At 41.1% G+C, this 16,088-nt stretch overlaps 3 protein-coding genes across 3 annotated transcripts in view; 2 read left to right on the top strand and 1 right to left on the bottom strand.

Annotated features, from left to right (window-relative positions):
* Positions 1–9,823, top strand: part of si:ch211-14a17.10 (protein lava lamp) — a 30,714-nt gene extending 20,891 nt beyond the window's left edge. The window contains exons 65-84 of the mRNA XM_039816176.1: positions 30–107; positions 314–376; positions 970–1,032; positions 1,120–1,182; positions 1,860–1,928; positions 2,073–2,156; positions 2,379–2,465; positions 2,575–2,658; positions 2,792–2,860; positions 2,963–3,052; positions 3,141–3,230; positions 3,314–3,403; positions 3,516–3,605; positions 3,696–3,773; positions 5,855–5,917; positions 6,414–6,476; positions 6,578–6,694; positions 6,825–6,866; positions 6,961–7,008; positions 9,109–9,823. Of these exons, the coding sequence (XP_039672110.1) occupies positions 30–107; positions 314–376; positions 970–1,032; positions 1,120–1,182; positions 1,860–1,928; positions 2,073–2,156; positions 2,379–2,465; positions 2,575–2,658; positions 2,792–2,860; positions 2,963–3,052; positions 3,141–3,230; positions 3,314–3,403; positions 3,516–3,605; positions 3,696–3,773; positions 5,855–5,917; positions 6,414–6,476; positions 6,578–6,694; positions 6,825–6,866; positions 6,961–7,008; positions 9,109–9,662 (1,985 nt within the window). The 3' untranslated portion in view covers positions 9,663–9,823. The remainder of the gene's footprint in view (positions 1–29; positions 108–313; positions 377–969; positions 1,033–1,119; positions 1,183–1,859; positions 1,929–2,072; positions 2,157–2,378; positions 2,466–2,574; positions 2,659–2,791; positions 2,861–2,962; positions 3,053–3,140; positions 3,231–3,313; positions 3,404–3,515; positions 3,606–3,695; positions 3,774–5,854; positions 5,918–6,413; positions 6,477–6,577; positions 6,695–6,824; positions 6,867–6,960; positions 7,009–9,108) is intronic.
* Positions 9,820–11,326, bottom strand: c11h14orf119 (chromosome 11 C14orf119 homolog). Its single transcript, XM_039816762.1, has 2 exons — positions 10,558–11,326; positions 9,820–10,459 (listed from the first exon to the last, which is right to left on the bottom strand). Exons 1-2 carry the CDS (start codon positions 10,993–10,995, stop codon positions 10,286–10,288), a joined length of 612 nt encoding a protein of 203 aa, XP_039672696.1. The 5' UTR covers positions 10,996–11,326; the 3' UTR covers positions 9,820–10,285.
* A 530-nt stretch (positions 11,327–11,856) lies between these two features.
* Positions 11,857–16,088, top strand: part of acin1a (apoptotic chromatin condensation inducer 1a) — a 19,465-nt gene continuing 15,233 nt past the window's right edge. Inside the window, exons 1-5 of the mRNA XM_039816761.1 lie at positions 11,857–12,032; positions 13,759–13,824; positions 13,947–14,058; positions 14,153–14,208; positions 14,383–16,088. The exon at positions 14,383–16,088 is cut by the window's right edge and continues 1,327 nt beyond it. Coding sequence (XP_039672695.1) covers positions 11,895–12,032; positions 13,759–13,824; positions 13,947–14,058; positions 14,153–14,208; positions 14,383–16,088 — 2,078 coding nt within the window. The 5' untranslated portion in view covers positions 11,857–11,894. The remainder of the gene's footprint in view (positions 12,033–13,758; positions 13,825–13,946; positions 14,059–14,152; positions 14,209–14,382) is intronic.

Consider the following 16,088-nt stretch of genomic DNA (forward strand, 5'->3'; position numbering starts at 1 on the left):
AACTGCAGCTGTGTCTGTGTCTCTGCTAGTAATGGAGATTGCTGATTTGAGGACACAACTGAAAAAGGCTCAGAAAAAGACATCCAAACCTTCTGAAAATAGTAATGGTTTGTTATTCTGTTACTTCACTACTATTGTGTCTCTGCTGTCATCCAACACATGATGTCTTACTAGAATAGATCTTTTAAATACAGAGTAAAGATTAAATGATCTGTCTTCATCTACAACCTTCCTCCTTTATCTGGAATGATGTTTAAAAAAAATCTTTTTGGTCTTTCATACAACTGTGGTTATTTTTTGTCTTCTCTCTCAGAATTGGAACAACAACTAGAAACACAACAAAGAGTGAACAAAAGACTTGAAAGCGCAAATAAAGGTATGTAGCCTACTGAAAATTGTTTGACATTTTGGGAAATATGCTTATTTGCTTTGTATCATAGAGTTAGATCATAAGATTGATACCACTCATGTTTTTATGCAATAATGCTATAGCCAGAACCCGGTTAGCTTAGCACAAAGACTGGAAACAGGGAAACCGCTAGCCTGGCTCTGTCCAAAGGTATTAAAGTGTGTTGTGTTTTTACGTGGGGTTATGTGTCAGACTATTTCTTGGTCGGGAGCAGACACTTCCTGAAATCTCTGCAGGCTGTAACATATAACAATATGTAACAATAACAGTAAAAAAAAAAGGACAAGCGTAACATAAAAACATATGCCAAGTGAAAAAAATATAGCTCAACAATGAAGCCACCCACATAATACTAAAATTAATACACTTTTACAATTAGAACATATGAGACCACAGAAGAGTATGCTACAATAAAAAGGTTTTCATGCCTCCCATTAGAAGGGGATCTGATATCTAAATACGTAGTAGGCTATGGCGTAATAGGCTATATCTGTGTGGAGCCTCCGCAGAACCATAAATCACACTTTAGCAATAGCTGAAGCATACCTGACTTTTCCTAGAGCTGAGAGAACAACTGAAGGCAAAAGTGGAGGAGCGCATCCGTGATCAAGCTGAGATCAAGGGTGAGTTCAGCACTAGCATGTGTAGGTTTCTCTTACAAGATACAAAAAGCAATAAACAAAAAAGATGAATGTGTTTTTTTTTACTAGCTCTGCAGAATAAACTGAACCAGACGGAGGCACAGTGTACCGGGTTTGAGCACAAACTTAAAGGTGAGTGTAGTGTGTGACTTGTTACTTACTGTCCGTACAGGCCAGTAACGTCTCACCCTTTTGACTCCATTCAGGAAAATGAATGGGTTTAATGTCAAAAATAAAATAAAATGAATTGTTGTTAGAAATAGGATAATACAACAATACACATAATAATAATAATAAGTCTGAAACTGGTGTAGCCTGCTACAGCTTATTATGCTTACCCTTTTACAATCCAATACAGGCAGACAATTCTGTACATACTAATCATACTAATGGCAATTTGGCTTTCTGATCATGTATTTATATATTCCTTAAATTATTTTTATATCTTTTTTTAAACATTCTAAGTGTGCTACAAGTCTTGAATGACATTGGTCCTCACGATTTGTTTTTTAAACATGCAAATTTCTCTCAAATCATATTAATTTTCTTTCTAAACAACCTTTGGATACTTTTTCAGGTCATAACTATTGGAAAGGTGAAGCGAACAATGAGGGGGAGAGGGGGCAACCCTGGCAGATGTTGCCTGTCAAAACCACAACTATTGGGATTAGCATAAAGAAAGAAAGTTGTATCTTAGAAATATATTGTTCACAGTCCTCAGATAGCCCTGTTTAAGGTATTCAAATGTTTGAACTTGTTCTGTTTGTGGGATCAACACTTGTTACAAATGTGTCTAAATGTGCATGTAGATCTGCAGACCAACCTGGATGCCAAAATGAAGGAACTGCAGTCCAAATCTGAGTCTGTTTCTTCACTTGGTGAGTGGTGGAGCTGTGTTACCAAACAGTACAAAAGAACACAATAATTGTGTTGTGTTCTGCATATAAAGTTTGAAGGATAAGGAAAAACTTTAGACAATTTAAATATGGTTCTACAGTTGCTTTTAAATGTGGTTCTTTCAGCTCTCCAGGTTTCTACATTAACCCTGCAACTGGAGGAGCTGAAGAGACAACTACAGAACACGAAATCTGAAACCAAGATCAACGGTCAGTGTGTGTGTGTGTTTGTGTGTCACTATACAGTTTAATAGTGCCTATTTGTTGACATATTCCATCTTTGCTTGATATGAAGTATTTACCATTTCTGGGATATTTGGTTTCCATTCAATTACGCACTTCAATTGGTGCACAAAATATGGGACCTGTGCAGCTTAGAGACAGAGACACATTTAGACAATGGTGTGAAATTGTTTTGTTTTTGTTCTGCAGAGCTTCAAAAACTTATAGATGAGAAAAATAATGAGCTGGCCAGAAAAACAGAAGAGCTAAAAGCAAGCAGTGCTCAACCACAACGAAGTGAGTGGAACATGATTAACAACCGACTGAAGGAGTCACAATCCCTGAATTATATGTATAATCAAGATGGGAGGTTAATATGATTATCAAAGTTGAACTCTTTTTCCAGTTCTACAGATCATTGCAATACAAACACAGATTGAGAAACTGTCATATGTGGCAGCAAATGACACAGATTACGAAAAGATTAGAGGTGAGTGACAGACACATATCTTGACTAAGGAGCAGAGCAATAACGTAATAGCCTCCAAATGTTTTTAATAAACTGTCAAAACAAAACAAGCGCTCACATGGAATGATGTTGTTCTACGTCCGTTGCTCTGCAGCACTCCAAGACCATTTGAATAATTTGGTGGACGGAATTCAAGATGAAAACAATGAAAATACTAAACTGAGTGAGTCATGATCAAAATGACAGTAAAAATGAATTGTTCCGTGGTTGTTGATCATGGTGTTGTTTCCACTGAATGGATCTCATCCAAGCTTTCTTCTGTTAGTGTTTAAAATTTTGGCTCATCAAGATGAAATAGCAAGATTGGAGAAGCAAGAAAAGCGTCAGACACAAGCAGCATTGGACAGAATTAAAGGTGGGGAGCAATATATACAGGTCACTTATTATGAATGCTTTTTCATACATTCTGAGAAAATAAAACATCCATTCTGTCTTTCTCGGAGATCTGGAGAATGAACTGGATGACATCAGAAATCAGATAGAAGAAAAGACACTGTTGCTGGACTCAAGTGATACAAGGATCGCTAATCTAAGTAAGTGGTTTGGTCAGAAAAAAACAAACAACAGAATTGTCAAATGGCATCAGAGAACTAAAAGTAGCTTGTTTTTTTTTTAGCGGCTCAGATTATGGAACTTCACAAGAAAATCAAACCACTAGAATACGAGATATTAGACGTTAGAGATACAAGCACTGAGAACGCCAGAGGTAAAGAAAATGTGATTGTTACATTGTAATGTGCCACAAAGCGAGACATACAATGATACCCAGATTTTGATTTCATGATTTTGTATTTCATTGACCTCTAAATCATCTTCAGAGCTGCAAAAGAGACTGGAATTGATAACGCGGCAACTGCAAGACAGTGAACTTCGACTCCAGGAAGCCGATGCAAAGAATTTTAACTTGAGTGAGAACATTTCTTATTTGCTAGAGTTTCGCGTCATGTTTGTTTCCTTTAAGCACAAAATAACTGCAGCTGTGTCTGTGTCTCTGCTAGTAATGGAGATTGCTGATTTGAGGACACAACTGAAAAAGGCTCAGAAAAAGGCATCCAAACCTTCTGAAAATTGCAGTGGTTTGTAATTTGTAATTCTTACTTCACTACTATTGTGTCTCTGCTGTCATCCAACACATGATGTCTTACTAGAATAGATCTTTTAAATACAGAGTAAAGATTAAATGATCTGTCTTCATCTACAACCTTCCTCCTTTATCTGGAATGATGTTAAAAAAAATCGTTTTGGGTCTGTGTAACGCTTATCAGTTCAATTTTCTAAGCACAAACGGACATTTGGAAAAACAGAAAAATGGGTTAAAATATCAAATTTTTCATTTTTTTTCACCTTGACAAATTAACAAGGGACAGGGATCCATTCTGGGTCCAGTACTCTTCAGCCTTTATATGCTCCGCTTAGGTAACATCATCAGAAAATTTTATATCTCTTTCCATTTCTATGCATATGACTCCCAACTGTACATCCCACTTAAATCCAGCAACTCCATGCAGCCTCTTTTAGACTGTTTGAAAGAAATTAAAATCTGGATGGCTAACAATTTTCTTCAGTTAAATGATAACAAAACTGAAGTTATTGTCTTTGGTCCTTCAAAATCCAAAACTGCCATCCCTGCCGACCTTGGTCCCCTTGCCCCCTATGTTAAACCCCATGCACGTAACTTGGGTGTTATTTTTTTAAAGTCCAATTTTTACCAACTAAGAATAATTTCTAAATTCAAGTCTGTTCTGTCATACAATGATCTGGAAAAAGTCATCCATGCCCTCATAACCTCCCACTTAGACTATTGTAACTCACTCTACTTTGGTCTCCCTCTGACTCTGGTGGCACTGCTTCAGATGGTCCAAAATGCAGCGGCTAGGCTGCTCACGAATACAAAAAAGCGTGAACACATTACACCTGTCCTAGCCTCCTTGCACTGGCTTCCAGTCCAGTCTAGGATACAATTTAAAATACTGTTGATGGTTTTTGCCCTGGCCCCCAGCTACATAGCTGATATCATTCATCTTCACGTAGCCCCCAGGTCCCTCAGATCCTCCAGCCAAGGCTTCCTCCATGTCCCACGGTCCCGGCTTAAGCAAAAAGGTGACAGAGCCTTTTCTGTTGCTGGCCCTCAGCTGTGGAACCGACTGCCACCTGACATCAGAAATGCCCCTTCAATTGTGATATTGAAAGCCAGGCTCAAAACTCATCTTTTTACATTGGCCTTCCCGGCATCTTAATTGTCTTATCCTGCTAGGTTTGTAATTAAGTGTTTGTCTTTCTATGTACTTTTTAGCCTAAACCACTGATTTGTACGTGTGTTTTATTTTTATTTTTATTTTATCACCCTGTGGCTAATGCGCTATGTACAGCACTTTGGTCAGCGCGAGTTGTTTTTAAATGTGCTTTAGAAATAAACTTTACTTACTTACTTACTTACTTAAAAAATTGGATCTTTAACCTGTTTTTCCAATTTTCTGTTTTTATTCAGAGGATCAGAAATTTAGAAAATTATAAAATTTGGTCTGGGCTCCAATTATTCAATACTGTAATGATATTCTCTCCCTCGTTCCACCTAGTTACCAACGATTGGTTGGCTATTATCGTGGGTGTGTCTGGATGTGTTTAGGCGGGCATTCAAGAAGACTCTGGATAATTATTAAGTTAAAAGCACCAAACTTACTTACTTTAAATATAGACACTATGCAATCTTGATTCAAGTCTGTGCTGGATATTGACAAGCGTTTCACCTCCCGGTGAATGCTGAATGTTTTTGTATATTCGACTTCCAACACGTCATCCATTCTCATCCTGTCTTTAGGTCTAGCTGCTGTGCTCGAGTCGGGGGCGGGGCGGGATGTAACTAGGTGGAACGAGGGAGAGAATACCATTTCAGTATTGAATAATTGGAGCCCAAACGCAATTTTGTAATTTTCTAAATTTCTAATCCTCTGAATAAAAACAGAAAATTGGAAAAACAATTTAAAGATCCAATTTTTTTATTTGTCAAGGTGGAAAAAAATGAAAAATTCGATATTTGAACCCATTTTTCTGTTTTTCCAAATGTCCGTTTGTGTTTAGAAAATTCAACTGATAAGCGTTACACGGACCTGTTTTGGTCTTTCATACAACTGTGGTTATTTTTTGTCTTCTCTCTCAGAATTGGAACAACAACTACAAACACAACAAAGAGTGAACAAAAGACTTGAAAGCGCAAATAAAGGTATGTAGCCTACTGAACATTGTTTGACATTTTGGGAAATATGCTTATTTGCTTTTTATCATAGAGTTAGATCATAAGATTGATACCACTCATGTTTTTATGCAATAATGCTACAGCCAGAAGCTGGTTAGCTTAGCACAAAGACTGGAAACGGGGAAACCGCTAGCCTGGCTCTGTCCAAAGGTATTAAAGTTGTTGTGTTTTTACGTGGGGTTATGTGTCAGACTATTTCTTGGTCGGGAGCAGACACTTCCTGAAATCTCTGCAGGCTGGCTGGTTCCTCGTTTCTAGTCTTTATGCTAAGCTAAGCTAACCTGGCTTCTGGCTGTGGCTACATATTTACCATACAGACATGAGCGTGGATTTGATCTATTCTCTATCGCTCGGCAAGAAAGCAAACAAGTGCATTTCCCATAATGTTGAACTATTCCTTTGCAACTTGTTCTTGACTTGGTGTTTGATACATATCTGTGTTTTGACCTCCTTCCTCTGTCAGACTTAAAGGAAGAGGTCAAGGAACTGAAAATGTGCTGCACTGATGATGTCACCCACTGTGCCGGTGAGATGCTCAATGTGACCTCATTATCACTCTGTACATATAATTGTTCTTGAGATCCAGTGAGTCATTTGATGCTGTTTTTAAACTGAATATTTCATCAGATTTACAAAGACAACTGCAACAGAGCCAGGAGGACGCGGATCGCCTGCAGCAGCAGCTGCGCGAGAAGGATGCCAACCACAAACAGCAGTTAGAAGAGCAGATCACAGAGAATAACAGTTCAGTTCTGTTCAGCCCTCTGGCAATAAGTAGATTAATTCAGTAAAATAGGGAAGGGAAAGTAGTAGTTGCTCTATTGATTCTTGATGAAATGTATAAATGTCGCTGTCTTTTCTGTCTCAATGCTAGGACTGCAAAATGAGAAGAACCAACTTGAGGATAATGTACAAGGTAACTATTAGTTCTGTTCAGCAGAGCAGAGTGCAGAGAATACACTGTGATATTACCCCCACCCAAAACAAATGATGCTTTTCTTTCTTCTCAGATCTCCAAAACAGACTGAGTAATGTGGAAGATAAGACAATCTATGCCAGTGAGTCACACACAAGTTTATTAAATATCTTTGACTTTTTCAGCCTGCACACACACACACACACACACACACACACACACACACACACAGACACACACACACACACACACACACACACACACACACACACTGCACTGATACTATATAAATCTAACTGTATAGATGAATTTAAAGAGGCACTTCATAAATGTTACATATAAAGGTCAGTTCACTCATCATACCTGCTTCTCAGCCTGTGAAAACAGACTTCTGTGGCTCTGGAGATGTTTTGTATAGTCTGGGGGAAAAAAAGAAATTTACCAGACCAGACAGGAAACGAAAGATGCCAACAAGTTGCATCAGGTGAAATGTAGTTCAATTCTGTGTTCTGGAGGCGGTCTGCACTGGTGACAGCCATGGCTGGAGGCATTATGTATTTGGGTTGTCAGTCCCATTCTCGTGAATGCATCTTATAACCAAAAGGTCAAAGGTCAACTTTACTGTGACATCATAATGTTCTGCAAAAATGCTTTTCTGGCCATTATTCAATGCCATGTCTCAGGAACAGAAGGGGAGATTGTGACAATATATCACATTTGGTCGGCTACTGAATTTGTGAAACTAATCTTGGGTGCCCACCTTAAAACCGTGGTGACTGTATAGGTCTTATGTGCTGCCGGGTTGAAGAGGTGTGTGAAGCATCCACGTTTTACAATTTTTAGCCTCATTGCAGCAACATCCATATTTGAAGCATTGTCTACTGTCATGGCTACATCTTTGTGTTATATCATAATCAGCTTTATTGGCCAAGCATGTGAACACATACAAGGAATTTGACTCTGTTATTTGTTTCTCTAAATGAACTTACACACTAATAGACATACAGCAGAACAAGAACAACAGCACTTAAAGTGCTCATATTATACTTTTGGGCTTTTTCCCTTTACTTTATTGTGCTATATATCTTTTTTGTGCACATCATAGGTTTACAAAGTGAAAAAGCCCAAAGTCCACCCCAAAGGAACTTACCATTTCCAACAGAAAACACTGTTGCCAAACTGCTCCAAACAGCTCTATTGTAGTCCAGCCTTTACTTCAGAGACGAACGTGCATCACTTAGTAACACACGTTATAATGCTCGCCTAGCTGCTAGCATGGCACTCCCTCATACTCTGCTTCTGACTCCCAACAAAGATGGAATAGAGGTGTGATACCTCACTCTGTAGCTAAAACAGAGAGCTCAACACACAGGGTGAAAATAGGAGCTGCAGCAATGTGCAGTACATCAAAAATATGGTGTGTTTTGAAAATGAAACCACATAAACCTATTCTGGTACAACCTCTTAATACAATTATGAACCTGAAAATGAGCATAATATGAGCACTTTAACAAAGTCAAGTAAAATCAATTTTATTTATATATCCCTTAATCACAAAACAAACATTTGCCTTGAGGGTCTTCACCAATCTGTACAGCAAATAACATCCCTCGACTCGATGAAAAACAACTTCCAGGCTTTGATCTTGTCCTTCATCCTTTTTCTCTGCAACAAGCTGCCAATCTGCCACAGCTCGTTGTAGAGGGTGAGAAGGGTTATCCAAGAGGACTTAGATTTTTTCCCTCGTCCTCTTCTCTGCCACTGACTACACACTGTCCAGTTCCGACCTGATCACCTAGCTGGCCTTCCTTAACAGCTTGTTGAGACTGCTGACCTCCAAACCTGGATGCCACCACTACAGGAAACAGAGCACTGGCTACTGCAGACTGATAGATGATCTGCAGGAGCCTGTTGCACACACTGAAAGATCTGAGTCTCCTCAGGAAGAACAGTCTGCTATGTCCCTTTATTTGGATCCCATAGTTCTTGTATCAGACCACCCTCTTCACTTCCTCTCCCTGGATGACAACCAGGACAGGGGGCTTCCTGTTCCTCTTAATAGTCCACCACAAACTCGTTGGTTTTGCAAATATTAGTTTTAATCTGTCACTTGTTACTCCCCAAACTTTATGGAAGTGACATATTAAATCACTGGAGTAGTGCTTTAATGTTCTAATGTCAATTACTTTTCTAAATGTGATGTAAAGATGCACATGATTGACCACATTTATATGATTTACAGGGCAGGTGACTTTGGATCCAAACTCAGCACACCCGAGAATAGCTCTTTCTGCAGATAACACCAGGATTTCTACTACTGCGGAAGCACAAAACGTCCCCGACAATCCAGGCCGGTTTGATGTGGTTCTCGCTGTCCTTGGCACGACTGGCTACTCAACTGGCAGACACTACTGGGAGGTGTCTGTAGCTGGGAAGCTTTGTTACCACCTTGGGATGGCCAGTGAATCTGCTCAAAGAAAGGGATTGATGAAGTTCAGTTCAGCAAACGGTTTCTGGACGCTAGTCATGAACAAACAGGGTCAGTTGAGAGCTGTCGATAGGAAACCTTTTATTATTCCAATTCAGACGCAACCTCTTACACTGGGAATTCTGCTGGACTACAAAAAGGGACAGATCTCATTTTACGACGCTGGTGCCAGATCTCATATGTACTCATTTGTAGGTCAAAGATTTACAGACAAGATCTATCCATTTGTCAATTTCTGTGTTGAAGATGTTGAAGGCCTGACACCAATAGAGTTACTCTCTCCTGGTTCAGTTGACTGGATAAAATAGAGAACAGGGCAAATTATATTTTGTCCGATGTAAATCTTAGCCATGTCTCTCATTTATCGTAACCTTAGTAGGGAAATAAAACAATCCCTGTGACTGCAGAGTAGTTCTCACACATACTGCTGCTAAATGTTTCAGACAATTAAACAACAAATATACAGTGATGCATTTTGTTTATTTGTCTATGTTTTAAAAAGAATTTGTCCTCTTGCCCAGGTGTTTCAATCACTAGGCCCAGTTCTGAAAAATGTACCCTGTAAGTTTAATTGTTACAGCCAGATATTAAACCGGTTTATTTCATGTTCACACCATTGGGTCACTAGATGGCAGAGCTTCACCCATGATGAAAGCATTACACAAAAAGTTCTGAAATTTCTTTAAAAAAATAAAATAAATAAAAAAAAAACCAAAGTGGTATAATGTGTGATGTAGCCCTGGAGAAACCAGTGTAGGAAACTTAATAAAAACAGCTTATATTGAATGAACACTTAATATAAATACCATCAGTGACGCAAACATTTCTCTGAAGAGAACTATCTCAGATCTAATACACATTTCCCACCACACGTCACCTCTTTAACACGTTGTTTTAATCACTTGCTTTTCCATCACAATGCAAACATTGCTCAGTCTCTTCCTGCTGTACCGGCTACACTCCTGTAAAAATGGGCAACGAAAACTGGATCCCGCTCTTCCAGTATGTGCAGGAAATGATTCCTCTCCTCTTCTCTCCAAGACTCAAACCACTGGGTCCACAGGCGCAGCTGGCATTCAAAGATGTTTGGTAGTCTGTCTTTAACCTTGTAGGTGTACAAAAAAAAAGAAAGAAAGCAGCTGTTAAAAAGGTTAGACGTGATCACTCTGGACAATCTGTTAAGAAGTGACAGTGCGACAGTACCTGAAGAGTACTGAGTGAATCTAGGAGGGTGCACACTTTTCCAGGTACAGCTTTCCCCAGAAGGTCCTGCAAGAATCGCTCCCTCTGAGAGGCGTTCCAGCCCTGGAACCAGCTCAGGACACACCGCTGCTCCTGGAGGCTTACGTAGGAGATGGGCTCCAGCTCTCTCATCTTAGCTGCACTCGGAGAAGCGCAGGACAGGTTCCCAAGGCTGGGAGGGCTGACTACACCATGTGAAGCTGATGGAAAGTCCTCCGAGCTGGGAGTGGAGTAGCCGATCCAGTGTTGTGTTGCCATGGTCGGTGATCCCTCTGTCGGACCTCTGAGCCTGGAGTTGTGAGTGCTAGACAGCATGTCAGTGGCCGTGAGTCTGTGGCTGTCTGTGGGCTGCTGCTGCTGATGATTTAAGCCTTGACTGACATGATTGAACCACGACATCTTTGGTAAAAACGGTTTGTTTCAGCCTGAGTAAAGCCAGCTATTCCTCTGCTGTAAGTTAATCAGCTCAGCACGGAGAGACTGCTCTGGTCTGGGTAACGTTATCATGTAGCTTAGCTTATATAGCCTATTTGCAACACTACTGTAGGAGTCTTAATTTAGACCTATCGTCCCAATTAACTGCTCCTAACATAAATGGTTGCGAGTACCCATCATTTTTTTTAAACGTTAATCACCTTATTGTCAGCATAGTTGAAGTGCAGCGTTGACCAACGAGAGCCGCACTACTAATCTTTCTGACAAACAGGAAGAGTGTGCACTGCAGCAGTTGGCTCATTAGCTTTGTCGTATAGGCAATCAAACTTGCGCCGAATATGCGCAAAGTTTGTCGTTGACGAAATTAAAAGATTAAAACGGTAATTTGTGTACTATATAGAATGCATTCAATAGTACTGGGAATTAATTAAGTGTTCCCTGGGCTTTAAATGTTGAGAAATCTTTATTTTCAAATTCTTATTGCAAAACAAGGGCAATGACAAACAACAAATAGGCTACATATGGGTTACAGTATAACACTGTCTTGGGGTCTATTTAAGTGGTAAATAAATTATATCAAGAAAAACAACAAAGGATTCAGCAGTTCAGGCCATTCAAAATTGTATATATCAAGAGTATTTAGCTAAGGCTTTGGGATTGGAGTGCTGAATAGTTTGTATAGTTTGTTAATTCATAAACCCTTTAAATAAAGGTTTTTGTTACAAAATTTTCTTTTGTGAAAGTGAAATTTGCTAAGATAATAAAAAAAGATTTATGATAAGGGGGAAGTCGTCAACGATGACGCTGGGTGGAGGAAGGCGTTGCTCGTCGCTCTCGCTGGGAACTGACTAGAGGAACGGAAAATGGCGGATCTCGAAGACGTTACGCTGGACGGGAGACCGCTACAGTCCCTTCGAGTAGCGGATTTAAAAGCTGCTCTTGAGGAGAGAGGACTCTCGAAAAGCGGTCAGAAGAATGCTTTAATCAAAAGACTCAAAGGGGTGAGTTCTGCTGCGAAATACGGGACCACGGTTGCTTCGAGCTAACGTTAACGATAAAACGGGCTGATGTTCTCTCGAGGGCCGACAACTAGCTATCGTTACTGCCGAGCAGCGTAGTAGCTAGAGTTATGGAGGTTGACGACCACCAATCAGCTGATAAATGTGTCTGTTTGCTCTACATTTTGGTTAAGCAGTGTTTTCGCCGTGTATATTTATACCAACCGTAGAAAGACCCGGAGTTCTATCAACTTATGGGCTAATTTCAAAGTCTGTGTCGGGTTATGTTGTCCTGTTAGCTCCCTAGCTCCCCTGGCTAACGCTGGTGACTTGAGCGGTGGCCTGGTTTGCTTCTGTTACTGCTAACGGTGTCGGTCCCGAGCAATGTTGGTGTACATGAGTTTTGCCGGTAGATTAACGTCACACAAGTTATTTAGTATCTCGACAACTATTACCAGCTTATTCTGTATATCTATTTAACGTTAATGCAATGTTTTTAAATGGACAGATTTCGCAGTTTTCCGCCAAATTTAGCAATAGTTTAGCTCTAAAATGTAGCCCAGGCCCGTGAGCTGCATAGGTCTTGGATGAGCCAGTTTGTTTACATTGCGACAGGTAATCAACCTTATTTACCTCGCCAAGAAAGTTGGGGCATGCTTTTCTTTTTTTTAAGCGGGTAACGCAATCCAGTTTACTAACGTTACCATTTTTCCGCAGAAATGCGCCATGGAAGCAGCAGCAAGTGGTGTTTGCATTTGCTTTTGCTTTGTTAAATGTTTATTATCCCAATGTAGAATTTTGTCACCCTTATTTCACGTGTAGTATCTGGACATTGCTATTTAGTTATAACTTATAACAAATCTACAGTCTGTTACCAGTGTAGGCAAAATACAAACAAATTAACAATAACAATATATACAATTAAACAATTGTATATAATTTAGGCCAACTAGCAACAAAAGCAAGCAACTGGCCTTGGATGGTTACATTATCATTTTTTATTTTTTATTTGGTATCACATAGTTGTCCAAGATGTTGGAGATTATAGCATTATTTAACATTGCCGTTATACAAAGTATTTGTTGTTTACATAAGTGTGCATGCACCAGGCATGCATGCAGGGTGAAATAATACAAGCAGCAGAGTGGGAGGATTGCTGCATTGCTCACTGTCAGGGAAGAGATGGATGAAAACAACAAGTGTTAAATTAAAGACTCGTAAAATTGAAACCAAGTTAGGCCCAGTAGCTTTTTCTTGCAACTCTGCCCACATCGTTGTCTGTCTGGTCTGCCAGTTGCTAGGCCTTGTCTTATTGGCCCTTATGACTCTTACTGTGTTACTTGTTTGCTTCTGACCAGGTAACTGTTGTATGTCATCCTCCTCTCTTTTTCCACAATTTTCCTATTGCCTGCTACTGTACTACTATATCAAAGGCAACATTTTCCTAACCAAAGATTATTAAGAAAGCTATGCAGAATAATGTTTGTCCCATCTATGTTGATGGCATACCAAGGCACGTATAGTAACTCATAATAGTTTGTAAAGGATGGATATATTGGCAGTAGTAGTAATGATAAAGGATTACCGAATACAGTACACAGTAACTATGTTGTCATAAATTACCCATATATTTGCGTTGAAAAGCACCAGTAGCAACTCTTAACACCTCCGGAAGAATACCTGATTGTTATTTTCATCGAATGAATAAAGACTATTGTCTCAATAACAGGCTCTTATGCTGGAGAATCTGCAGAGGACCTCCACCGCTCACATCGGACTGCAGCCAAACTCACAGGTAAGTGTCACAAAGCTTTATTTTCCTTTCAACCGCTGAAGCCTCTTCCCATATAATAAAAGTATGAATGACAATTAGCAGAAAGGGATATGCATTCTATTTATAATGGTCTCTATATTTAGATTGGTGAGGAAATGAGCCAGAACAGCTTCATCAAGCAGTATCTGGCTAAACAACAGGAGCTCCTGAGGCAGCGGCTGGAGAGAGAGGCTCGTGAAGCATATGACACAAATGGTAAGTGTGCAACTTAGTAAGGTACTATATACATCTCGGGTCTTATGTATGCAAAACATTTTTGTGATTTTATTTATTTGTCTTTTTTAAACAGAGCCAGAGGACCACACAGAAGTCAATAACAGTACATCATGCCCTCCTCAAGCCCAGGTCAGACATCACTTTATTTTCTTACCTTGCAATTGGTCACATTCTCTAATCTTTTTTTTTTTTGAGATTCTATGCTTCAAAGGACCTTGCTGGTAAGAATGGTGCCAGATCCTTTACATGAAAGAAAATTAAATTATTGCTATGAACCCTCCCCCTCCTTTCTGTCCTCACCAGGATGCCACGCCAGCATTGGCTGAGCAGCACAAGCCACCTGGCCCCTCTGGTGGAGAGGGATTGTTTGGTGCAGTGAATGAGGGAGAGGGTAACAGGAACCAGGAGGCTGACATGTCCGGTCCTCCTGCTTCTGGCTCTGTGGCCATGCATGTTCCTGGTGGTGAGCACCGGCCAGAGAAGGGGTCTGCCTCCAACAAAGTTGCTGCTGACAGCGACGATGACGATAGTGAGGATGGCGAGGAGGATGGTGACGATGATGATTGGGAAAGCGGTGCTCGAAGGAGAGGCCACAGAGAGCCAGCCAAAGTGCCCACAACCAGAGAGAGGTCTGGAGCATCCTGTCAACCCCCGCAGCAGCACATGCCTTCCCTTTTGTCCCCTCAACTCCGCCAGCCGACACCTCCTCCCTCCCCACCTCCAGAGTTATCATTCCCCTTGCCTGACACCCCTAAACAGAGCCCCCCTAGTCCAGATGTAGCCCCAGCTAGGCGCTCATCCAGTACCTCTAGCTCTGGTTCATCCAGCAGCGGCAGCCGCAGTAGCAGCCCAGAGCCACAGAGGAGTGGACATGCAGAGCGCAAGCCGGGCCCGTTGACCCTTCTGGCACGTAAAATGGCATCAGAAGGTGCTTTTTCGGGAGCAGGTTGGCACCGCGGCGCTGGGGAAGGTGATAGGCAGGACAGCAGTACTCCAGCTACATCATTTCCTGGCAGAGGTCATCCAGAGGGTCTGGTATCTGCCATCACTCACACAGCCAATACTGCAGGCCATGTGTCATTTCCCATGATTTCAGGCACCCACCAGGGTATCACAGGAGCACATTCGGCCCATATTCAAGTACCTGTGAGTTTGCTCAAAGCCAATGCAGCAGAAGAGAGGGACAGAGAGAGGGACTCTGAGATAGAAAGAGAAAAGGCCCTTGAGCTGGAAAGGCAAGAGAAGCAGAGAAAACTTGAGCAAGAACGAGCAATTGAGGAAGAGCGTGAAAGAGCTCTTGCACTGGAGAGAGAGGAAAGAGAGAGAGCTCTGGAGAAAGAGAGAATTGAACGTCAGCAGGCCTTAGAAAGAGAAGAACGAGAAAAGGCTTTGCAGCGGGAGAGAGAACTTGCTCTAGAACGAGAGAGGCAGGAGAGAGAACTTGCTCTAGAACGAGAGAGGCAAGAGAGGGAACTAGCTTTGGCTAAAGAGAGGGAAGCGCGAGAGCAAGCCTTAGCACAAGAGAGGGCCCTGGAGCTGGAGAGGCAGAAGGAGCTTGAAAGACAGAGGGCCCTGGAGCATGAACGTCTGCAGAGAGAAAAGGAGGAGAGGGAGAAGCGAGAGAGAGAAGAAATGGAGCTAGAAAGAGCTAAGGCTTTGGAGCATGAAAAGAAGGAGAGAGAAAGAGCTCTTGAGCAAGAGAGGCTACAGAGGGAAATAGCTCTGGAGGCTGAGAGAAAGGAGAAGGAGAGGATTGAGAGAGAAAAGGCTTTGGAGCAGGAAAGGTTAGAGAGAGAGAAAGCCTTAGAGCGAGAGAGACTAGAGAGGGAGAAAGCCTTAGAGCGAGAGAGACTAGAGAGGGAGAAAGCCTTAGAGCGAGAGAGACTAGAGAGGGAGAAAGCCTTAGAGCGAGAGAGACTAGAGAGGGAGAAAGCCTTAGAGCAAGAGAGACTAGAAATGGAAAGAGCCCTGGAGAAAGAGCGACTAGAGAAAGAAAAAGCCATAGAGCA

Source organism: Perca fluviatilis, chromosome 11 (assembly GCF_010015445.1).
Source record: "Perca fluviatilis chromosome 11, GENO_Pfluv_1.0, whole genome shotgun sequence".
NCBI lineage: Eukaryota > Metazoa > Chordata > Actinopteri > Perciformes > Percidae > Perca > Perca fluviatilis.

Excerpts from the sequence above, each read along its gene's own strand:
- c11h14orf119 (XM_039816762.1), bottom strand. The coding sequence starts at position 10,995 with ATGTCGTGGTTCAATCATGTCAGTCAAGGCTTAAATCATCAGCAGCAG. Across the intron at positions 10,460-10,557 it reads ATTCACTCAGTACTCTTCAG|GTTAAAGACAGACTACCAAA; the intron begins GTACTGTCGCAC and ends TACACCTACAAG.